This window comes from Coregonus clupeaformis, chromosome 17 (genome assembly GCF_020615455.1).
Source record: "Coregonus clupeaformis isolate EN_2021a chromosome 17, ASM2061545v1, whole genome shotgun sequence".
Taxonomy (NCBI): domain Eukaryota; kingdom Metazoa; phylum Chordata; class Actinopteri; order Salmoniformes; family Salmonidae; genus Coregonus; species Coregonus clupeaformis.
Window position 1 is genome coordinate 40,234,526 of NC_059208.1, and position 26,010 is coordinate 40,260,535.

General features: G+C 45.5%; 1 protein-coding gene across 1 annotated transcript in view; it reads left to right on the top strand.

The window, feature by feature from the left end:
• Positions 1 to 26,010, top strand: part of LOC121586380 (ephrin type-A receptor 7) — a 167,956-nt gene that overhangs the window by 123,545 nt on the left and 18,401 nt on the right. The window contains exons 6-9 of the mRNA XM_041903006.2: positions 14,621 to 14,745; positions 15,933 to 16,149; positions 16,341 to 16,449; positions 22,310 to 22,365. Of these exons, the coding sequence (XP_041758940.1) occupies positions 14,621 to 14,745; positions 15,933 to 16,149; positions 16,341 to 16,449; positions 22,310 to 22,365 (507 nt within the window). The remainder of the gene's footprint in view (positions 1 to 14,620; positions 14,746 to 15,932; positions 16,150 to 16,340; positions 16,450 to 22,309; positions 22,366 to 26,010) is intronic.

Genomic DNA, 26,010 nt, shown 5'->3' on the forward strand with positions numbered 1-26,010 from the left:
AAGAAGTCAAAGCATAGGGTAGGGCAGTGTGAGCAGGACCAGCAGTGTCATTAGACTTAACAAACGAGGATCGGATGTCGTCAACCTTCTTTTTCAAAGTGGTTGACGAAGTCATCCACAGAGAGGGAGGAGGGGGGATGGGGGGAGGATTCAGCAGTGAGGAGAATGTGGCAAAGAGCTTCCTAGGGTTAGAGGCAGATGCTTGGAATTTAGAGTGGTAGAAAGTGGCCTTAGCAGCAGAAACAGATGAAGAAAATGTAGAGAGGAGGGAGTGAAAAGATGCCAGGTCGGCAGGGAGTTTAGTTTTCTTCCATTTCCGCTCAGCTGCCCGGAGCTCTGTTCTGTGAGCTTCGCAATAAGTCATCAAGCCACGGAGCTGGAGGGGAGGACCGAGCCGGCCGGGAGGATAGGGGACACAGGGAGTCAAAGGATGCAGAAAGGGAGGAGAGGAGGGTTGAGGAGGCAGAATCAGGAGATTGGAGGGAGAAGGATTGAGCAGAGGGAAGAGATGATAGGATGGAAGAGGAGAGAGTAGTGGGAGAGAGAGAGCGAAGGTTGCGGCGGCGCGTTACCATCTGTGTAGGGGCAGAGTGAGTAGTGTTGGAGGAGAGCGAGAGAGAAAAGGATACAAAGTAGTGGTCGGAGACATGGAGGGGAGTTGCAGTGAGATTAGTAGAAGAGCAACATCTAGTAAAGATGAAGTCAAGCGTATTGCCTGCCTTGTGAGTAGGGGGGGACGGTGAGAGGGTGAGGTCAAAAGAGGAGAGGAGTGGAAAGAAGGAGGCAGAGAGAAATGAGTCAAATGTAGACGTAGGGAGGTTGAAATCCCCCAAAACTGTGAGGGGTGAGCCATCCTCAGGAAAGGAACTTATCAAGGCGTCAAGCTCATTGATGAACTCTCCAAGGGAACCTGGAAGGCGATAGATGACCAGGATATTAAGCTTAAATGGGCTAGTGACTGTGACAGCGTGGAATTCAAATGAGGAGATAGACAGATGGGTTAGGGGAAAAATTGAGAATGACCACTTGGGAGAGATGAGGATTCCTGTGCCACCACCCCTCTGACCAGATGCTCTCGGGGTATGCGAGAACACATGGTCAGACGAGGAGAGAGCAGTAGGAGTAGCAGTGTTTTCAGTGGTAATCCATGTTTCCGTCAGCGCCAGGAAGTCGAGGGACTGGAGGGTAGCATAGGCTGGGATGAAGTCAGCCTTGTTGGCAGCAGAACGGCAGTTCCAGAGGCTGCCTGAGACCTGGAACTCCAGGTGTGTGGTGCGTGCAGGGACCACCAGGTTAGAGAGGCAGCAGCCACGCGGTGTGAGGCGTTTGTGTAGCCTGTGCGGAGAGGAGAGAACAGGGATAGGCAGAGGCATAGTTGACAGGCTGTAGCAGATGGCTACAATAATGCAGAGGAGATCGGAATGAAATGAACTAAACATCTGGGAAAGGAGAGAGCAAGGCCTCCCTCACCAAAAAAATATAACTCTCCCAACTTCCACCTCAGAAACTATAATTGTTTCACTGAACCACCCGAATAAAACTCTTCCATCTTCCACTTTAGAAATTAGAATTGTTGTAAACTACAGCGGTTCAATGTTTCAAGGACTAGACGCAACTTACTTTATTCAGCTAGCTAACTATGACGCCATAGCTAACTAGCATGCTATCATCCAATAACACACAGTTTAGCACCAATACTTGGTTACAACAAACTACCAATAGTGTGTTAACACACTAAACAGATAATTCGTGTCCGTGTCTAGTTCTTTCATAACGCAGCAATGATTAAACGTTGGCTAGCTAGCACAAAGATATTGTATTTAGCTACTACAGTACAGCTAGCTGGTAGTGTTGGCTAGCTAGCAATGGCTGCTGTGTTGACTTTGTTTGAAAAACGGCGTCGCTGCGAACGAATGTAGCTGGCTAAAAGGATATTGTATTTAGTTGCTACCGTTGCTAATAGCTACTAGCCAGCTAGTCCAGGAGGTGAGTTAGCTAGCTAGCTTTGTGCTACACCCGGCACCGCCCGAATACAAAAGTAACCTACAATAACTACATACAACAACTACCCACAACAGCCCACGATGCCTACCTATAATACCTAATATATACAGCCCACGAGCCTACCTATAATACCTAACTACAATCTAAATACATAGTTTAAGCCTTACTCGACAAAGCCCAAGCTATGTATAAAGCCAAACTTACCCAACGCCAGCTATCTGGGTGGCAGACTGCAATCAGTAGCTGTAATTAAGTACAGCAGCTACCAACCACCTAACGTTAATGCCTCGGATAATGAGGTTAGAAAAACAGCTGAATGGTAGGCAGCTAGCTGGCTCAATTACAGGTACTCTTAAGCGTGAAATAACATTGGAAACAACTAACCACAGTTGCTAAAAGTTACCAGTAGCTACCCGCTAGCTAGCTAGCTTTGTTGGTCCAAGTAGTGGGTTAGCTAGCACTCGTGCTTCGCCGGGGTCCGCCGAATACAATACTTACCTACAATAATTACCTACAATAACCTACAATAACTACCTAAGTAAACTACCTATAATACCTGACTACAATACCTACCTACAATCTAAATACATGGTTTAAGCTTTACTCAACATCATATAAGAAGCCAAGCTTACCTCCTGCTAGAGAAAACACAACCTCTCCCGACCACCGACCACCGACAATCAGAACCACACAGGGGGACCTAGTGAATGACCTGCAGAGAGCTGGGACCAAAGTAACAAAGCCTACCATCAGTAACAACTCAACTCGTCGTGTTTGGAGGACAAAGAATGCTGAGTTGCATCCAAAGAACACCATACCTACTGTGAAGCATGGGGGTGGAAACATCATGCTTTGGGGCTGTTTTTCTGCAAAGGGACCAGGACGACTGATCCGTGTAAAGGAAAGAATGAATGGGGCCATGTATCGTGAGATTTTGAGTGAAAACCTCCTTCCATCAGCAAGGGCATTGAAGATGAAACGTGGCTGGGTCTTTCAGCATGACAATGATCCCAAACACACCGCCCGGGCAACGAAGGAGTGGCTTCGTAAGAAGCATTTCAAGGTCCTGGAGTGGCCTAGCCAGTCTCCAGATCTCAACCCCATAGAAAATCTTTGGAGGGAGTTGAAAGTCCGTGTTGCCCAGCAACAGCCCCAAAACATCACTGCTCTAGAGGAGATCTGCATGGAGGAATGGGCCAAAATACCAGCAACAGTGTGTGAAAACCTTGTGAAGACTTACAGAAAACGTTTGACCTGTGTCATTGCCAGCAAAGGGTATATAACAAAGTATTGAGAAACTTTTGTTATTGACCAAATACTTATTTTCCACCATAATTTGCAAATAAATTCATAAAAAAATCTACAATGTTGATTTTCTGGATTTTTTTCTCATTTTGTCTGTCATAGTTGACGTGTACCTATGATGAAAATTACAGGCCTCTCTCATCTTTTTAAGTGGGAGAACTTGCACAATTGGTGGCTGACTAAATACTTTTTTCCCCCACTGTATATGTTATATATATCGATTAGTCACTTATTAAATAATTACCTCTTATCAGTCTCATTCTGAACGTCGCATAATCCTTGAACCTGCAAGAACCCTAACCTTATTGATGAATCAGCAATAAACAAATTGGCTTAATTATTTATTTACTAACTAACTAAATAATAACACAATACAAACACACAGGTTATTGATTACTAACGTAATACAATGAAAACAGGTCCCTAGTGGACTGGACTAACAATGGCATGAGTGCTTGGGTAGAAGGAGGGTCAGAGTGGAATTGAGAGACAGAGATTCAAACTATCATGGTTACTTTGGAAACTATGCTCACGGTAATCATAATACTTATGCACCCTAATAACACTCATTCAGATTAGAAATGCAACAGGTATTTACGTGTAGCTGTCCTCGATAGTTGAGTTGATGATGTAGCACTCTGGTTTGCCCACCAGAGATCCCAATGTCCTTGGTAGAGTTTCTGGTCATCGTGCTGGTTAGAATGAATACTTCATATGTACAATCGGTTGTCGGAGAGGAATTGTCCTCTCCTCTCGTGTCTTTAGTGAAAGTTCTCTAGACGACTATACAGTTGAGGTCGGAAGTTTACATACGCCTTAGCCAAATACATTTAAACTCAGTTTTTCACAATTCCTGACATTTAATCCTAGTAAAAATTCCCTGTCTTAGGTCAGTTAGGATCACCACTTTATTTTAAGAATGTGAAATGTCAGAATAATAGTAGCGAGAATGATTTATTTCAGCTTTTATTTCTTTCATCACATTCCCAGTGGGTCAGAAGTTTCCATACACTCAATTAGTATTTGGTAGCATTGCCTTTAAATTGTTTAACTTGGGTCAAACGTTTTGGTAAGCCTTCCACAAGCTTCCCACAATAAGTTGGGTGAATTTTGGCCCATTCCTCCTGACAGAGCTGGTGTAACTGGAGTCAGGTTTGTAGGCCTCCTTGCATGCACACGCTTTTTCAGTTCTGCCCACAAATGTTCTATAGGATTGAGGTCAGGGCTTTGTGATGGCCACTCTAATACCTTGACTTTGTTATCCTTAAGCCATTTTTCCACAACTTTGGAAGTATGCTTGGGGTCATTGTCCATTTGGAAGACCCATTTGCGACCAAGCTTTAACTTCCTGACTGATGTCTTGAGATGTTGCTTCAATATATCTACATAATTGTCCTTCCTCATGATGCTATCTATTTTGTGAAGTGCACCAGTCCTTGCTGCAGCAAAGAACCCCCACAGCATGATGCTGCCACCCCCGTGCTTCACGGTTGGGATGGTGTTCTTCGGCTTGCAAGCTACCCCCTTTTTCCTCCAAACATAATATGATGGTCATTATGGCCAAACAGTTCTATTTTTGTTTCATCAGACCAGAGGACATTTCTTCAAAAAGTACGATCTTTGTCCCCATGTGCAGTTGCAAACCGTAGTCTGGCTTTTTTATGGTGTTTTTGGAGCAGTGGCTTCTTCTTTGCTGAGCGGCCTTTCAGGTTATGTTGATATAGTACTCGTTTTACTATGGATATATATACTTTTGTACCTGTTTCCTCCAGCATCTTCACAAGGTCCTTTGCTGTTGTTCTGGGATTGGTTTGCACTTTTCACACCAAAGTACGTTCATCTCTAGGAGACAAAACGCATCTCCTTCATCAGCGGTATGACGTCTGCGTGGTCCCATGGTGTTTATACTTGCGTACTATTGGTTGTACAGATGAACGTGGTACCTTCAGGCGTTTGGAAATTGCTCCCAAGGATGAACCAGACTTGTGGAGGTCTACAATTCTTTTTCTGAGGTCTTGGCTGATTTCTTTTGATTTTTCCCATGATGTCAAGCAAAGAGGCACTGAGTTTGAAGGTAGGCCTTGAAATACATCCACAGGTACACCTCCAATTGACTCAAATTATGTCAATTAACCTATGAGAAGCTTCTAAAGCATGATATTTTCTGGCCCTAAAAATTGTCAAAGACTCCAGCCACCCTATGTGTGTATGTATGTGTGTTATATATATATATATATATATATATATATACTGCTCAAAAACATAAAGGGAACACTAAAATAACACATCCTAGAGCTGAATGAATGAAATAATCTTATTAAATACTTTTTTCTTTACATAGTTGAATGTGCTGACAACAAAATCACACAAAAATTATCAATGGAAATCAAATTTATCAACCCATGGAGTTCTGGATTTGGAGTCACCCTCAAAATTAAAGTGGAAAACCACACTACAGGCTGATCCGACTTTGATGTAATGTCCTTAAAACAAGTCAAAATGAGGCTCAGTAGTGTGTGTGGCCTCCACGTGCCTGTATGACCTCCCTACAACGCCTGGGCATGCTCCTGATGAGGTGGCGGATGGTCTCCTGAGGGATCTCCTCCCAGACCTGGACTAAAGCATCCGCCAACTCCTGGACAGTCTGTGGTGCAACGTGGCGTTGGTGGATGGAGCGAGACATGATGTCCCAGATGTGCTCAATTGGATTCAGGTCTGGGGAACGGGCGGGCCAGTCCATAGCATCAATGCCTTCCTCTTGCAGGAACTGCTGACACACTCCAGCCACATGAGGTCTAGCATTGTCTTGTATTAGGAGGAACCCAGGGCCAACCGCACCAGCATATGGTCTCACAAGGGGTCTGAGGATCTCATCTCGGTACCTAATGGCAGTCAGGCTACCTCTGGTGAGCACATGGAGGGCTGTGCGGCCCCCCAAAGAAATGCCACCCCACACCATGACTGACCCACCGCCAAACCGGTCATGCTGGAGGATGTTGCAGGCAGCAGAACGTTCTCCACGGCGCCTCCAGACTCTGTCACGTGCCAGTGGTGAATTTGCCAATCTTGGTGTTCTCTGGCAAATGCCAAACGTCTTGCACGGTGTTGGGCTGTAAGCACCTGTGGACGTCGGGCCCTCATACCACCCTCATGGAGTCTGTTTCTGACCGTTTGAGCAGACACATGCACATTTGTGGCCTGCTGGAGGTCATTTTGCAGGGCTCTGGCAGTGCTCCTCCTGCTCCTCCTTGCACAAAGGCGGAGGTAGCAGTCCTGCTGCTGGGTTGTTGCCCTCCTACGGCCTCCTTCACGTCTCCTGATGTACTGGCCTGTCTCCTGGTAGCGCCTCCATGCTCTGGACACTACGCTGACAGACACAGCAAACCTTCTTGCCACAGCTCGCATTGATGTGCCATCCTGGATGAGCTGCACTACCTGAGCCACTTGTGTGGGTTGTAGACTCCGTCTCATGCTACCACTAGAGTGAAAGCACCGCCAGCATTCAAAAGTGACCAAAACATCAGCCAGGAAGCATAGGAACTGAGAAGTGGTCTGTGGTCACCACCTACAAAACCAGTCCTTTATTGGGGGTGTCTTGCTAATTGCCTATAATTTCCACCTGTTGTCTATTCCATTTGCACAACAGCATGTGACATTTATTGTCAATCAGTGTTGCTTCCTAAGTGGACAGTTTGATTTCACAGAAGTGTGATTGACTTGGAGTTACATTGTGTTGTTTAAGTGTTCCCTTTATTTTTTTGAGCAGTGTATATATATGTACAGTCGTGGTCAAAAGTTTTGAGAATGACACACATACTAATTTTCACAAAGTCTGCTGCCTCAGTTTTGATGATGGCAATTTGCATATACTCCAGAATGTCATGAAGAGTGATCCGATGAATTGCAATTAATTGCAAAGTCCCTCTTTGCCATGAAAATGAACTTAATCCCCCAAAAAAACATTTCCACTGCATTTCAGCCCTGCCACAAAAGGACCAGCTGCCATCATGTCAGTGATTCTCTCGTTAACACAGGTGAGAGTGTTGACAAGGACAAGGCTGGAGATCACTCTGTCATGCTGATTGAGTTAGAATAATAGACTGGAAGCTTTAAAAGGAGGGTGGTGCTTGAAATCATTGTTCTTCCTCTGTTAACCATGGTTACCTGCAAGGAAACACGTGCTGTCATCATTGCTTTGCACAAAAAGGGCTTCACAGGCAAGGATATTGCTGCTAGTAAGATTGCACCTAAATCAACCATTTATCGGATCATCAAGGAGAGAGGTTCAATTGTTGTGAAGAAGGCATCAGGGCGCCCAAGAAAGTCCAGCAAGCGCCAGGACCATCTCCTAAAGTTGATTCAGCTGCGGGATCGGGGCACCACCAGTGCAGAGCTTGCTCAGGAATGGCAGCAGGCAGGTGTGAGTGCATCTGCACGCACAGTGAGGCGAAGACTTTTGGAGGATGGCCTGGTGTCAAGAAGGGCAGCAAAGAAGCCACTTCTCTCCACGAAAAACATCAGGGACAGACTGATATTCTGCAAAAGGTACAGGGATTGGACTGCTGAGGACTGGGGTAAAGTCATTTTATCTGATGAATCCCCTTTCCGATTGTTTGGGGCATCCGGAAAACACCTTGTCCGGAGAAGACAAGGTGAGCGCTACCATCAGTCCTGTGTCATGACAACAATAAAGCATCCTGAGACCATTCATGTGTGGGGTTGCTTCTCAGCCAAGGGCATGGGCTCACTCACAATTTTGCCTAAGAACACATCCATGAACACATCCTCCGAGAGAAACTTCTCCCAACCATCCAAGAACAGTTTGGTGACGACCAATGCCTTTTCCAGCATGATGGAGCATCTTGCGATTAGGCAAAAGTGATAACTAAGTGGCTCGGGGAACAAAACATCAACATTTTGGGTGCATGGCCAGGAAACTCCCCAGACCTTAATCCCATTGAGAACTTCTGGTCGATCCTCAAGAGGCCGGTGGACAAACAAACAACCCACAAATTCTGACAAACTCCAAGCATTGATTATGTAAGACAGCATGCCAGAGCGGATTGCAGAGGTCTTGAAAAAGAAGGGTCAACACTGCAAATATTTTCGCTTTGCATAAACTTAATGTAATTGTCAATAAAAGCCTTTGACACTTATGGAATGCTTGTAATTATACTTCAGTATACCATAGTAACATCTGACAAAGATATCTAAAAACACTGAAGCAGCGAACTTTGTGAAGACCAATACTTGTGTCCTTCTCAAAGCTTTTGACCACGACTGTACAGTACCAGTCAAAGGTTTGGACACACCTACTCATTCAAGGGTTTTTACTATTTTCTACATTGTAGAATAATAGTGAAGACATCAAAACTATGAAATAACACATATGGAATCATGTAGTAACCAAAAAAGTGTTATTATATTTGAGATTCTTCAAATAGCCACCCTTTGCCTTGATGACAGCTTTGCACACTCTTGGCATTCTCTCAACCAGCTTCACCTGGAATGCTTTTCCAACAGTCTTGAAGGAGTTCCCACATATGCTGAGCACTTGTTGGCAGCTTTTCCTTCACTCTGCGGTCCGACTCATCCCAAACCATCTCAATTGGGTTGAGGTCGGGGATTGTGGAGGCCAGGTCATCTGATGCAGCACTCCATCACTCTCCTTCTTGGTAAAATAGCCCTGACACAGCCTGGAGGTGTGTTGGGTCATTGTCCTGTTGAAAAACAAATGATAGTCCCACTAAGCCCAAACCAGATGGGATGGCGTATCGCTGCAGAATGCTGTGGTAGCCATGCTGGTTAAGTGTGCCTTGAATTCTAAATAAATCACAGACATTGTCACCAGCAAAGCACCCCCACACCATAACACTTCCTCCTCCATGCTTTACGGTGGGAACCACACATGCAGAGATAAACCGTTCACCCACACCGCGTCTCACAAAGCCACGGCGACTCCAGACCAAAGGACAACTCACACACAACTCCCCATTTAGCTTCCATATCACCACGTCACATCGAGATGTACTTTGCACGTGTGTGTGTACGCGCATACTCGTGACATCGAGATGTACTTTGCACGTGTGTGTACGCACATTCTCGTGTGTGTGTGTGCAGAGTGTGTTTGCGATATACATTTTGTGTATCCATCTCTGTGTGGCTGTCTTTCTCTTGCTCTTTAAGTTGTCATCAGCACTTTATACCCTCAAACTTCATTCTACACTCCCTGTAAATTCATTGCCTCTCTGTTTACTGTGTGTGTGTGTGTGTGTGTGTGTGTGGGCTTGCTTACGTCTGTTTGTGTAGCGTTTCCCCTGACTGTGTGTTCTGTCAGGCTGTGTAGAGCTCTCTCCGTCTCCTCTGCCAAACCGCGGCGACAGGTCTGCCTCTCCCAGTATGTGTGGATGTGAGCCCCACCATAGGCACAGTCTGCCTGGCTTACAGCAACTGTCACGGGTTATGGAAGAAGACAGATAAGCATCCAAAAAGCACAGGAAGAGGATAGCACTGCACACAGCTACATAAAGAGATTCAGTTACTGACGGACTGAGCTATTCGGCTATTCAGGAGCTAGTCCGTCAAAACCGCTTACTGGGAATCTGGTTTGAGACCGAAACGTTTGAGAGTGATTTGGGGAATGTGTATTTCGGATGAATTTAGTCTATAGAATGATTGAATTATGAAGTCAACTTAGTCCCCCCCCCACACACAGTTCATGTAGTGGGGGGGGACTAAGATGACTTCATAATTCAATAATGTGCCTCTCTCGTTAATTCACTTTCTGGCTCTTGCTCACCCATCCATCCACCCACAGGCTGGCACATTTAATCACTCTGTCACTCTCCCCTGGTTCTCTCTATCACACACTGAGGTGCTATCAGTGTGCACACACATGTAAACACAAATACACGCAGACACACCCACAAACCCACACGGACACATACTGGCACACACACACCGAGCCCCCACAGTCTATAATCGTGCACTTTAGATGGAAATCTATCTGTGTCAGGTGTCAATTCTCCCCTCCCTCACCCCTCTCTCCCACTCTTTTCACAAATTGCAGAATCCTATGTCAGGTGTGTGTATTTTCTCTCAGAACATACGTCACTCACACACACACACAGACAGCGGTTCATATGAATGATAATGGCCATCAATAATACCTGCCTCTGACTTGATCCGTCCGCTCATCCTTTTAAACGAGAATCCTCTGCAATATCCCCTCTCCTCCTTCCTCCTCCTTCCTCCCTCTCTTTCTTCCCCTTCCTGTTTTGGGTAGCTGTAGCGCCAGTGTAATTGTGAGGTTTTTATCTGGGCCTGCACGGGGCATGCAGACAGACAGAATACTGATAGGGCAGATTACACAGGGAATGGGGGACATCCTGCCAGATAGCACTCCACCGCTGGGCCGGCTGATAGACCCAGATTAAAAGCGGGGGCCACTGCCAGATAGTGAGCCCTGGGAGGGTGGATGCTGGGCCACAACACAACGTCATTATCGAAGGTCTGTCTTTGTGGCTCACACAGATTCTGATTTAAGGGTGTGGGCTTTTTTGATGGCGGGGGCTTATTCGTGTGTTGAATGATTTAAAAGGTTGCGTTGAATTTGGTGACTGCCGTCGCTGTCACAGAGAGGCATACTATATGTAGGGGAATTGACATGCACTCTACGGGTGGGTATGCATGCTCGGGCACACACACGCACACACAATGTAGTGGCATTCAGATTTTCTCAGAAACATTTAAAAATGTTCTACCATCTACCCAAATATGTATTGCTGTCCCGCAGTATCTTAGTGTTTATAGTGGCATTGTTATGAGCTCATTTACCTATGCCAAGACTCAGGGAGACACACACACATAAACATACATACACACATAGGCACTCCAGAGATGCGGGATGCCTCTGTAGCACTACACTCATCTCCTTTCCTCCCCAAGTCAGTTTTAACCCAGCTTATAGATGTAGTGCTGTACACTGTACTTACAGCCTAACTTCTCTGACATGATTGGCTGATACGTGTTGGCTCAATCACTCAAGTCTTTTTTTGTATGTATATACACACACGAGCGAGAGACGGGGGGGGAGAGACAAGTAGAACAAAGAAATCTCTGCGTGGCAAGATGGCTGTAGGAAAGAACAGAAAAAAGAGACAGAGCGGAGAGATGGATGGAGGCAGGGAGGGAGAAGGAGAAGGGGGGAAAGAGAGATGTTCACACACACTCATTCTCTGTGGTGGTCCTGAGGGACTACAGCTCGACTGTCTGTCTTCAGTGATAGCGAGAAGCAGCGTAGTGCACCTTTGTTGGCTGCGTCAAGATGGACGGCATGTGCAGCTGTGGAACACAGAGGCCATTTTGTGCCAAATTGTATTCGTTACCTGCAATAGAGCCACCGCCACCACCACATCGTCTTCTTTGTCTACACAATGTAACATAATTTTATACTGCACCTTGGTTGGCTGCATGAGGATAGAATCCATGTGCAACTGTGAAGGCGGGGGCCATTTTGTGCCAATCTACCTGCCTGTTGCATAGCTGTCTTTTACTTTATTATCATTTATTTTTATACTGCACCTTTGTTGGTTGCAGACAGATAGAAGGCATGTGCAACTGCCTATGACTCAGAAGCCATTTTGTGCCTGTACACCACCTGCATAGACACCTGCCAGAACTGAGCCACCACACCACATAGCTTCATTGCCTTCCACACCATGAAAAAAATCTTGGACTCAAAATGAAAGGGAGTGGATCTGTTTGTGTCAAATCCGTCTGTCTTTCCCTCCATGTCATTCTGTGGAAGCTATCTATGATGGGGGCTGTTAAAGCTGTGGTGTTGCTCATCTGTCTGGTTAGCCACGGGGTCTGGTCCTATATTACAGTGGAGCCCTGAAGGTCGTAACCTCCGGTCTATTGCCTGTGGAAATGAGGCTTAGTCTGCCGCAGCCAATTCAGTCTCCTCTCAGCATCCATTTCCTTTCATTCAGACAGGGTCAACCCCATGAACACACACCAGCTGCTTTCAGACTGGACGGCAAACTAGATATTAGTGTGTGTCTAGGTCTGTGTGTGTGGGGAGGGGGGGGGTTCTGTGTGTGTGCCGGTGCGAGATGGAATGTTTGTGGGTTTGGGTATGTGTATTACTATGTTGGTCTATGTAACTTAACCTCTGTCCTTTCCAAGTGTGTGTGTTTTTTCACACTGTATATTTCTGTTCTTGCAACTACACTACCAGGGTGTGTAGTGTTTTAATGTTCTCCCTTGGAGTGTGTTAGTGTTTTCGAGACTCAAGACAAGCCTGTACTACCACCGTGTTTGGGTATGTGTCCGCAGGTATGATTCTGTCAGATGGAGTTAAGTTGTGAGCCGGACTCATGTGAGTTTGAAGCAGTCAGTCCCATGCATAATTCATCACAAAGGAATGGCAAACAATGGCCTGGAGTTGTAGAAGGTAGAGTAAGTTGACAGTGTGTTCTTAGTGTATCTAATACAGCACTCACTGCTCAAAGTAGTGCCTCTCGTCCTCTTTCTCTCTCTTCACTGACACTATTGACGTATTTCACATGGGATGTGTGTGCTTGCGTGTGTGTCTGATTGTGCCAGTATCTGTCTGTGTGCCTGCCTATGCTGTGTGTGTGTGTGTGTGTGTGTGTGTGTGTGTGTGTGTGCGTGCGTTTCTTTGTTTATGGTGTGGACAAAACATGCTTTTTCCATGACTTAGACTTACCAGGTGAAAGCTATGATACCTTATTGAAGTCACTTGTTAAATCCACTTCAATCAGTGTAGATGAAGGGGAGGAGACAGCTTAAAGAAGGATTTTTAAGCCTTGAGACAATTCAGACACTGATTGTGTATGAATTAATTAATGAATGAATGGGCAAGACAAAATATTTAAGTGCGTTTGGACGGGGTATGGTAGTAGGTGCCAGGTGAACCGGTTTGTGTCAAGAACTGCAACGCTGCTGGGTTTTTCAGGATCAAAAGTTTCCCATGTGTATCAAGATTGTTGAGGCGCTCCTGGGTATAGACCTCTGCTTTTTACTGAGTTGAGAGTAGGTGGAGATAGATACACCCCCCACACACACACACACACACACACACACCCACACACACGGCAATGTATGCTTGCACATACAGTACAAATACACACACATTCTGAGGATTTCTATCAGATGGCTTTCTGTCTTTTACCAGTCCATTTCACTCTATTGTCTCATCATTGAGTTGCTGCCTGTGGCTGTAATTGAACAGTCTGTGGCAGGCTGTGTGCAGCCCTCATTAGCTGCCAGTAAGACACAGACCAATATGAGGGATACTCCGAAAGACGAGGTCGGCTCTGGCTTTGATCCTCACCTCAAAATGACTTCAATACTGGTCCCACTGAGAGGGAGACTGAGGGGCAGGGTCACACAGGGTGTGTGTGTGTGTGTGTGGCTGCGTACGTGTGTGCTCGTATGTATTTGACAGAAAGGAAGTTGTAAAAACAGAGAGTGTGAATGGAAGGTGACAAGAGGTCTCGAAAGAGATTAGAAGTAAAAGGAGGAGGGTTGAGGAGACAGAAATTCTGGACTAGTCAGAATTGACATGGGAGAGAGGTGAAAGAGGTTTAGAAAGAAAGAGCGAATTGCACACATTGAAACATGGCTCAACAGATGGACAGAAAATACATAGCAATGAAAAGAAAATGAATGTCTACTGACTATTTGCTGCTTATTAGCAATATGTTAATTGTGGTAATAACATAAGGCTTCAACCATACTGGTCTTTGACTGACATTGAGCTGCACTTAAGTGTTACTTTTGAGGTTTGAGTGACAGCTAATTTTGCCTTACCTCGTTAATGACTTCTTAATTATAGCTTGACGAGTCGGCGGAGCCTTCGGAGCATCAGTGGTAACAAGGGACGTTTTCCTAGTCACTTCAGGTTTTGTGGTCAAGGAAGTATTTCTCATAGAATGTGGAAATGTATTTTTACACTGTTCATGGTCAGTGTTCATGTACTGGATATTATTGAGTCCGAAACAACATTTCTGAGCAGGGCTGAGGCTGAGAGGGAGAGAACATCTCAACCCACCCTCCAGCCATCAATGAATACAATGATTTATCTTCATCCAGATCTGTATGGAGACCCACTCCACTCACTGCTAACATCATGTAACTTTTATGACTTCGATGAAGTCGTCCCAGACAGAACTTTGATAAATACATTTAATTATTGATTTTCTTCTCTCCCTTTCACCCTCTTTTTCCCCCTCTGTCTGTCCTTTCCCCTTCTCTCTCTCTTTGTCCATCCTCCTCTCACTAGCACCCTCTCTGGTGAGTGAGTTGCGTGCGGAGAAGATTGAGCAGCGCAGCCTCACCCTGGTGTGGAGGGAGCCTAGCTACCCCAACAGCAGCCGCACCGAGTACGAGATCAAGTACTACGAAAAGGTAAATAAATAAGCGTCATTCCGTCATATACGGTCCACTCCGTCACATTTCAACTGTCAACTCCGTCACATTCGGTCAACTTCATCGCGTTACATTTAATCTCAAGTCCACTCTGTTACACCCGTCCACTCCGTCACATTCACTCTTAAAAAAAAAAAACGATTTCACACACTCAACTACTCTACTCCGTCGCACTCCCGCTCAACTATACTCTCAAATCATCACTTGGCGCACTCCCTCTTTCAACACTTCTCTCTTTCTCCCTCATCACATCCCACTCTTGGTGCGCCATCCATCACATTCATCTCTGTCAATACCACCATGCCACATATTAACGGTCTCCACAGGGACTCTCATTACGCCTGTCAGTCTCTCTCTGTGTGCACGCTCTCTCTTTTCTCTCTATGCCATGTTTATTCATGCACACGTATGACACCATTGAAGAGCGCGCACCTCCAAATCCTCATTACCGCATGACGACAAGCAAACGGGCACACACCACTCGCACACACCACTCACACACACATAAACATTCATTCAGACACACACGCAAATCCTAGGGTTTTGGCTACCTTAAAGCTTTGGTGAGTTCTCTCCATATGTTGTTTTGATTCTGAAGGTTTATGCATGTCGTCTCACTGCCTATAACCTTTAGAATCAAAGTCATTTTGAATCACATAAGTCTGCTTTTATTGTTTTACATATTGTCAGCCATACTAATACGGCGCTCCTGGAGCAAATTAGGGTTAAGTGCCTTGCTCAAGGGCACATCGACAGATCTTTCACCTTGTCGGCTCGGGTATTTGAACCAGCGACCTTTCGGTTACCAGCCTAACGCTCTCTGAGTGATCGTATGACACGCATAGACCCCACTCAGAATCAACAAAGGGAGGGAAAGGGAACAGTCAAAATAGTTAATTATAATATAATAATATATACCATTGTATCCAAAGCGGCTTACAGGCATGCGTGCATATATTTTACGTACGGGTGGTCCCGGGAATCAAACACACTATCCTGCCGTTGCAAGCGCCAACTGAGCTCCAGAGAACCACATAAAAAATACAAAAAGTGTCTTGCAACAGAGAGTATACCCGCTTGGTGCTCTCATAGTTTTAACGTAGCAATGTTTCGACACACTTCTTTCAAACTTTCTTTCTTGCCACTCTCTCTCCTCCCTCATTCAGGAACAGAAGGACAAGAGCTACTCAACGGTCAAGACGGCCGCCACCCGCATCAGCGTCAACAACCTTAAGCCTGGCACCACCTACGTCTTCCTCATCCGCCCTTTCTCCACCCCGGCCCCCTCCTCCCTCCTCTCTGCCTCCTCCTCTTCCTCCTCCCCCTCTCCCATCGACTACGGAGGCTACAGCGCTCCCCTGGAGCTGCAGACGCTTGGCGAACGTGAGTATGCCCATTTTCCTCTCTATCTCGTTCCAACGCCGCAAGGCAGCTTGGGATAGGGCCGTGTGGGTGTCCGGACAGCCCACACAATGAGGCCTCCTGTTTGCTAAAGACAGAGGTGTGTGTGTGTGTGTGTATTCTCCCATGTGCCTGCTCTTAAACAATATGTGTGTGTCCGTTCCAATCCGCAGTGGCGCTGGCGTCCAGTGAGCAGAACCCAGTGATCATCATCGTGGTGGTGTCTGTGGCCGTCCTCATCATGCTACTCTCTATGGGAGTGGGCCTGCTCCTCTGGAGAAGGTACACACACACATATACAGATACACACACTCAGAGACAGTGTGCACGAACACACACACACACGTACAGATACACACACTCAGAGACAGTGTGCACGAACACACACACACGTATATACAGATACACACACACACACACACACACACACAGACAGTGTGCACGAACACACACACACACACAGATATAACAGAGACAGTGTGCACGAACACACACACACACACACATACAGACACATATATTCACAACACACGCACACAACACACACAATTACATCTGAAGAAGGTACACACATAATGTGCACGCACGCACACAATAAGCACACACACACACTCCTAAACACACACACTCTCAGTTACAGCTCATGCAACTCCATCATAATCCTGATTACAATAATCCAATGACTAGAAGCACTCTGCCTCAAAGCATGTAATCAGAATGAGAAATGCTTTAATGCATGTTCAATCAGCTCAGCTCAGAGCCACTGTAATATAGAGCATTAACAAGGATCTTTAGATAGGCTATTGTCAATGCTGGGGCAGAAATGCTAAATGGTTGTATCGTTTTCATGATTTAAATTAGACTTATCCTCTTTGGCTTGTGCTCTTACTTTGTCATTCAACCATAGTTTTGTGTACATTATTTACAGTTGTCATGCACAATTGAGTACTTTCACAATGGTTACCAAAGTAGTAACTACATGACATAAGGGCAACTCCATGTTGTTGCCAAGATATTTTGCAAAAAAATGTCATTGTGTGCACAGAAGTCATGTGTGTTTTATTCAGTTCAGTGGAGAGATGGAAAGTGGTTTTCTGCTTGCCATTTCAGCTCTGTGCACTTTGACATCTAAGTCTATAGAAAACTCAACTCACACGCCCACACACACTCCCCCGCGCTCTCACACACTCCATCACACATGCTCCAGCATGTTGGCATGCAGACTCCACACACCCACGCAGTCGCACACAATTACACACGAACACACACACGGCCGCAATCAGATCATACATTTACATTTGACCCATTTGGCCGACACTCTTATACAGAGCCAATCACAGTCCGTGCATTTAATATGGAGGCTGAACCATCACATAATGTTAGTCTAACATGCTGACCACAACGCTCGCGAGTACATTTACACATACATGTTATTCAATCATTGCACCCACACTGCTCGTGCGCGTCAACGAGTGTCTGCGTAGCCAGGTGCTAAAATAGTACTTGGTTCTATTTGTGACGCTTGACACGCTGCTAGTCCCGCCTCTCCCATTTCGTCATTGGTTTTTAGTAGCATATACTCACGTGGGTGATTGAAAGATGAACTGAGGTCCACACTCCAGTCCAGTTGGTGGTGGTAATGCACCTTAAAGTTGGTTGCCAACCGCCATATAAAGTCCAAAGAAGAAGCCTGAAGGAGGAGAGATTACTAGAAACGAACTTGGTTTACCCTTTTATCTGTGGATTAATTGTCGGAGTAGAGGACTTTGTGCATTTCAGGTAAAATAACAACCCAATGTTTTCTCCTGCTCCACATTAATCTGGGAGATGGGATTAGATGGAGGGAGTGTCAAATAGCTTCCATGTGGGTGATTGAAAGATGAACTGAGGTCCACACTCCAGTCCAGTTGGTGGTGGTAATGCACCTTAAAGTTGGTTGCCAACCGCCATATAAAGTCCAAAGAAGAAGCCTGAAGGAGGAGAGATTACTAGAAACGAACTTGGTTTACCCTTTTATCTGTGGATTAATTGTCGGAGTAGAGGACTTTGTGCATTTCAGGTAAAATAACAACCCAATGTTTATATCCCAGGACAAATTAGCTAGCAACAGCAAGCTAGCTAGCTAAATTGCCATAAATGTTTAATGCTTTTCGACCCAAATTAATATAGTTGGTTCAGAGTTCGTTTTGATATTTCAACCTGCGTGTCCTGTTCACGTCTGGTGTGGGTGGACAAAATCAACATGCGCACGATGGCGGTCTGGTCAGCGTGTAAGATAGTAACATATGATACACACACACACACACTCAGTCACTGACTTATCACCCAGATATGATAGCATAGCTCTTTTCAGCCAGTATCTTTGTGTAGAAGAGATGTCCGACTATACAAACCCTCTATTTCCTTCAATTTTTCTCCTGCTCCACATTAATCTGGGAGATGGGATTAGATGGAGGGAGTGTCAAATAGCTTCCATTCATTCATTCATTTTTACATTTTAGTCATTTAGCAGACGCTCTTATCCAGAGCGACTTACAGGAGCAATTCGGTTTAAGTGCCTTGCTCAAGGGATTTTTCACCTAGTCGGCTTGGGGATTAGAACCAGCGACCTTTCGGTTACTGGCACAACGCTCTTAACCACTAAACTACCTGCCGCCCCAGGCACCAACACAATACGCTGAGGACGCACAGGAACTGTTAATCACATACGCGCTTATTGTGCTTACACATCCACACACACGCACACACACACACACAGGGATATGTTGCACACACTGGCCAATTACACCTTCACACCGACGTACTTAAACACTTAATGGACCCGACACACACTCGCTCAGATACATACTGTACTTTATTGGCACATGCCCACATACACACAGACACAATCCTGCGGACACGCCCCTATGTCCAGAATCCCTACCAGTGTGAACCAATTGACCTTCATTGAGAATGGATCTATTCGAAACTATTCATCCCAGAATGCTTGCATCATTCATCAATCTATGAGAATATGGCTATTAGCCGGCTCTTCTCATCCTCAGACACAGGCAGATGGGTGATGCCTCAATTACCATGCTTTCATGTTTGCAAATATGGCTGACCTCCGATATCACCACAGGGCTACAATTACAGATGATCTGCTCACTGAGATGGGCACACACACGCGCACGTACACGCATGCACACACACACAAATGTATGCACGCACACACACTCTGTCTGACCACATAGATTATCTCCACTTGAATGAAATGGCCATGTCAGATCAGGCAGTTTGAAATTGCGTTTGGGGTCGGCTAGATGTGTTTTGCCTGGAGGTCATATGGTATATACATGAATCTCTCCCATCCCTCCTCCCCACTCTCCCTCCCCCCTTCCTCTTAGAGACCTCGTTATGAGTTATGGACACATTACTGGAACACACACATGCAGACACACACACACACACATAGTGTGAGACGGAGACATTGTCATAGCCATGCACACACTGACACTGACACGCACAGTGATTGCCACACTGCATATAGAAACAGACACTTTCCTACTTTAGTTTACATGAAGAGACAGATGCATCACACACACATTTCGTTCCTGCTTGACAATGTTTGACAGTGCCAAGGTTACAGGGCAGCAGCATCCCCTAATCTCTCCAGGAAGTTCAAGCTTGGCTGGTCAGAGCACTGATTGTTTACCCTCTGCCGCCTCTGGACTGTTGGTCACACGGTCAGCGGGGAGGGGGAGAGAAATAAATATAGTATGAAGGAAAGAAAGATCGGTGTAGGTGGAAAGCCAGCGCGTAAGTGCATGGACTGTGACACAATCATAGGAGGGGTGGATGAGACAGAAAGAAAGAGAGGCTCAGTCCCTTGTCACGCTTGCTGCACGCCTGGGACACACCAGTGCTTTCCAATCAGTGTTCTCCTCCATTGGGCAGCAACCTCCTCCATTTTGGATCTGCCCCCTGTGCTCCACTACTTTTCTATTTCCCGTTTTTGTTTTGCTCACTTCCTCCTTGCACACCTGACCTATAGTCCCATATGTCCCTCACTCCCTCAGCCTAGCTCTCCCCTTTCTCTTTTATATCAGTACATGCTCTTCACAAGGTGAATCCCAATACTCTAAAATGGCCTCCTTTACAGAGTTTGGCAGAATTTCCCATATGTTGGCAGACTACATAGCAGTCTAATGTGCTACTCACTGGAAGAGATAAGAGGTTTGCCAAACTCTTCGGTATATCTAGGCTCTGGGTGAAAGCGCCATGCATACCTTTTGGTTTACATCCAGCCTGTCCTATTACATCAAACGGAAAGGAAGCCATTTCAGAGAATTGGGGCACACCACCTGTCCTGTAGCCAATGAGGAGAGAGGTTGTGATTTAGCTCCGCCCCCCTGCCTTTCTTCTCTTCTACCCAGCAGCCTCTCGTCCAGCTCCTCCAACATAGCTCCTACTAGCGTGGTGCTGCTCTCCACCTCCTTCTCCACTCTTCCTCCTACTCCTCTTCCTCCTCTTTCTCCCTACACACAGCTGTCAACCCCCAGGTACAGGCATGTCTGCACTCCTCCCCCCTTCTCCCCTGTTCCTCCCTTTTTCCTTTCTTCCCTTCACCCATTCTTCCACTCTTTCTCCCTCATTCTTTTCCTGCCTGACCCAGTCCAACTCCACCGCCCCAGTCTAGACAGAGAGATGATGAAACAATGAAGCTGCCCCCTCCTCTCCTTGTGTGTGTACTTTAACGTGTATACTATTTTGATGCTTATTGTGGTGCTAAACAGGGCTCAACTGGAAAAGAGACCTTGGTCTCGGCATTGACTCCCTGTCAAAATAAAGGTTAAATAATAATACTTTTTCTTTTAAAATAGACCTTGGGCCTGGTTCCATTTGGATCCCTAGCCCCTTCCCATTTGGATTTCACAGATGACAATTGATACATTATGGTGGAGGCTCCGCTTAACCTATTGGAGAGCTAGATGGAGCTTACACCTGTCCGTGCTTTCAGACCTGTGAAATGTGCAGGTATAGGGGCTAGGGGCTGTTGTATGCCCTTTGCGCTCTTGCCCCCTCTCTCTCTCTCTCTCTCTCTCTCTCGCTCTCTCTCTCTGCATGTGTCTGCTGGTTGGTCCTGACAGATTGGCCCTAAAGGCTCGTTGTCTTATTTTTCCCCACTCCTCTCTCCTCTTTCTCTCTCTCTCTCTCTCTCTCTCTCTGGCCCTGCAGTTTAAGAGTCTGTGTATGTCAGCCTCCCCTCCAAACCTGTCTTTCCCATCGCACTGTGTGTGCATGCACTGGTGATACGGCTTGACGTGCGCATTAACACACATGAACAGACACAAACAAGGACACGCACACAGACAACGCACACACGGCAGACAGCCAGACACACACACACACACACAGACATGCATTCACACACACACAACAGACATACACACTAATGCACAGTTGCAATCACCCAAAAACAATGACGTGCACTCGCACTCTCTTGTATATTGTACACCACAGGCGGCTGGTGGCACCTTAAATGGGGAGGACGGGGTCGTAGTAATGGTTGGAATGGTATCAAATACATCAAACACATGGTTTCCATGTGTTGGATACCATTCCATTCACTCCATTATTATGAGATGTCCTTCCCTCACCAGCCTCCTGTGTTTATTATATGTTTATGCACATATTTAGCCTTTAGCTCTATTTGATCCTGTGCCATTCTTTTGTTTCAAACTGGTTGTGAATTAGAGACCACTCAATCGCTGAATGCTTCTTTACGACCTGTTATGAATGGCCCTGCTTCTGACTCCCTTAGACTCTAATTGTAACACTTCATCAAGGCCTCTGGCCTCATCTCAATCCCTCAAATGCGTATTTGAAGGCGTGTGCGCAAACTATGAGTGCGTTTGCCCATGTGTGTCCACTCAAACAAAGCAGGTTTGATTTCCACAGGAAATGCCCAGTTTCAGAAGTGAGTTTTGTCCAGCCAGTTCCACTGAACAACAGGGGGCTCTATCAATGATCCAAGTTCCAATTCACTGATGTCCAGAAACATATTGTTCTCATTTTAAGAGGAATTGAAGACTTGTATCATCTATTTTTATATAGCTAGTGATGTTTTATATCTCTGTGTTTGTTTGTTCCCTCCCTGCAGACAGTGTAGATACAGCAAGGCCAGTCAAGAGGGAGACGAAGAACTCTACTTCCAATGTGAGTAACTGCGGCGACACACTCTCCCTCTGTGTGTGTGTGTGTGTGTGTGTGTGTGACAGAGAGATTACTTGTGCGTGGCCATTAATACTTAATTCCGTGTGCGCGTTTAGGCTACACTGAGCACACTGATACAGTCCATTAGATGGTGTGTGAGGCGGAATGTGATGGAGAGAGATTGAAATGAATAGGGAGAGAGAGATGGAGGGTGAGGGGGATGGGGAGAAGGGAATTGATAGATGGAACAAAGACAACGAAGGAGAAATAAGGAGACAGGGAGACAGATGATTTGCTGTCCCCCGAGTAGGAAGGATTTTAATGTTTGCCGCAAACTTTTTGAGTTTCCCGTGTCTCTGTTCTTCCACCAACCATTGTGAAGGGCTTTGTTTGACAGATTGTGGGCGGTTTGCCATTTTTCCTGTGTGTGTGTGGTGTGTGTGCCTGTCTGTGTGTCTGTCTGTGTGCTTCTGTGCAGGTGTCTGTGCTTGTATGCGTGTGTGTGTATGCTTTGTGTATAATGAGCTGCAGCCATGTGGCTGGTAATTAAATCTGCTCAAACAAAGACACGCCAACAGCTGACGAGCTCACACACTCTTTCTCTCAGACGTGCACAAGCCGGACAGACATCTACACACACTTAAAACACACAGACACACACACATACAGTGCCTTGCAAAAGTATTCATCCCCTTTGGCATTTTTCCTATTTTGTTGCAATACAACCTGTAATTTAAATGGATTTTTATTTGGATTTAATGTAATGGACATACACAAAATAGTCCAAATTGGTGAAGTGAAATGAAAAAAAAACTTGTTTCAAAAGATTCTAAAAACTAAATAACGGAAAAGTGGTGCATGCATATGTATTCAACCCCTTTGCTATGAAGCCCCTAAATAAGATCTGGTGCAACCAATTACCTTCAGAAGTCACATAATTAGTTAAATAAAGTCCACCTGTGTGCAATCTAAGTGTCACATGATCTCAGTATATATACACCTGTTCTGAGTGGCCCCATGAAGATCAAGGAGCTCTCCAAACAGGTCAGGGACAAAGTTGTGGAGAAGTACAGATCAGGGTTGGGTTATAAAAAAATATCCGAAACTTTGAACATCCCACGGAGCACCATTAAATCCATTATTAAAAAATTTTAAGAATATGGCACCACAACAAACCTGCCAAGAGAGGGCCGCCCACCAAAACTCACGGACCAGGCAAGGAGGGCATTAATCAGAGAGGCAACAAAGAGACCAAAGAGAACCCTAAAGGAGCTGCAAAGCTCCACAGCGGAGATTGGAGTATCTGTCCATAGGACCACTTTAAGCCGTACACTCCACAGAGCTGGGCTTTACGGAAGAGTGGCCAGAAAAAAGCCATTGCTTAAAGAAAAAAATAAGCAAACACGTTTGGTGTTCGCCAAAAGGTATGTGGGAGACTCCCCAAACATATGGAAGAAGGTACTCTGGTCAGATGAGACTAAAATTGAGCTTTTTGGCCATCAAGGAAAACGCTATGTCTGGCGTAAACCCAACACCTCTCATCACCCCAAGAACACCATCCCCACAGTGAAGGATGGTGGTGGCAGCATCATGCTGTGGGGATGTTTTTCATCGGCAGGGACTGGGAAACTGGTCAGAATTAAGGAATAATGGATGGCGCGAAATACAGGGAAATTCTTGAGGGAAACCTGTTTCAGTCTTCCAGAGATTTGAGACTGGGATGGAGGTTCACCTTCCAGCAGGACAATGACCCTAAGCATACTGCTAAAACAACACTCGAATGGTTTAAGGGGAAACATTTAAATGTCTTGGAATGGCCTAGTCAAAGCCCAGACCTCAATCCAATTGAGAATCTGTGGTATGACTTAAATATTGCTGTACTCCAGCGGAACCCATCCAACTTGAAGGAGCTGGAGCAGTTTTGCCTTGAAGAATGGGCAAAAATCCCAGTGGCTAGATGTGCCAAGCTTATAGAGACATACCCCAAGAGACTTTCAGCTGTAATTGCTGCAAAAGGTGGCTCTACAAAGTATTGACTTTGGGGGGGGTGAATAGTTATGCACGGTCAAGATTTCAGTTTTTTTTGTCTTATTTCTTGTTTGTTTCACAATAAAAAATATTTTGCATCTTCAAAGTGGTAGGCATGTTGTGTAAATCAAATGATACAAACCCCCCAAAAATCTATTTTAATTCCAGGTTGTAAGGTAACAAAATAGGAAAAATACCAAGGGGGGGGGGGGGGAATACTTTCGCAAGCCACTGTAAGCACACACACATACACACTTCCCCCGCCTCCCCATTGATAATTATAAATTTTAAGTCTCTGTGGTGCCCTTCTAGCATGCTATATGTTGCTGCCCATCTAACCATCAGTTAGACTGTGCGATGTGAATGACATGAAGCAGTTTCATCCCTCTTTGGTGGGTCTACATGCATCTCGTCGTGTGTTTCTTGTACAGTCATGCAGTCTTAATATCCGTTAATTTCCCCTCAATCGCTTGTGGCAAAGGACAGAAGCACCAGATCATCAGCAAACAGTAGACATTTGACTTCAGATTCTAGTAGGGTGAGGCCGGGTGCTGCAGACTGTTATAGTGCCCTCGCCAATTCGTTGATATATATGTTGAAGAGGGTGGGGCTTAAACTGTATCCCTGTCTCAACCCAACTATGGTGAATCACTAAAAGAATACAGAAACACACTACGGAAAAAGAAGGAACAGCATGTCAGAAATCAGCTCAATGTAATTGAATAATCCATAGACTAACCACTTCTGGGAAAATTGGAAAACACTAAACAAACAACAACACAAAGAGCTATCTATCCAAAATGGAGATGTATGGGTAAACCACTTCTCCAATTTTTTTGGCCCTATAACAAAGAACAAACAGCAAAAAAATATACATGATCAAATGCAAATCTTAGAATCAACTATTAGACTACCAGAACCCACTGGATTCTCCAATTACATTGAATGAACTACAGGACAAAATACAAACCCTCCAACCCAAAAAGGCCTGTGGTGTTGATGGTATCCTTAATTAAATTATATACAGACCACAAATTCCAATTGGCTATACTTCAACTCTTTAACATCATCCTTAGCTCTGGCATGTTCCCCAATATTTGGAAACAAGGACTGATCACCCCAATCCACAAAAGTGGGGACAAATTTGACATTTACATTTACATTTACGTCATTTAGCAGACGCTCTTATCCAGAGCGACTTACAAATCGGTGCATTCACCTTATAGGCAGTGGGATAACCACTTTACAATGTATTTTTTATTTTTTTTTATTTTTTTTGGGGGGTTGGAGTAAAGGGGGGGGTAGAAGGATTACTTTATCCTATCCCAGGTATTCCTTAAAGAGGTGGGGTTTCAAATGTCTCCGGAAGGTGGTGAGTGACTCCGCTGTCCTGGCGTCGTGAGGGAGCTTGTTCCACCATTGGGGTGCCAGAGCAGCGAACAGTTTTGACTGGGCTGAGCGGGAACTGTGCTTCCGCAGAGGTAGGGGGGCCAGCAGGCCAGAGGTGGATGAACGCAGTGCCCTCGTTTGGGTGTAGGGACTGATCAGAGCCTGAAGGTACGGAGGTGCCGTTCCCCTCACAGCTCCGTAGGCAAGCACCATGGTCTTGTAGCAGATGCG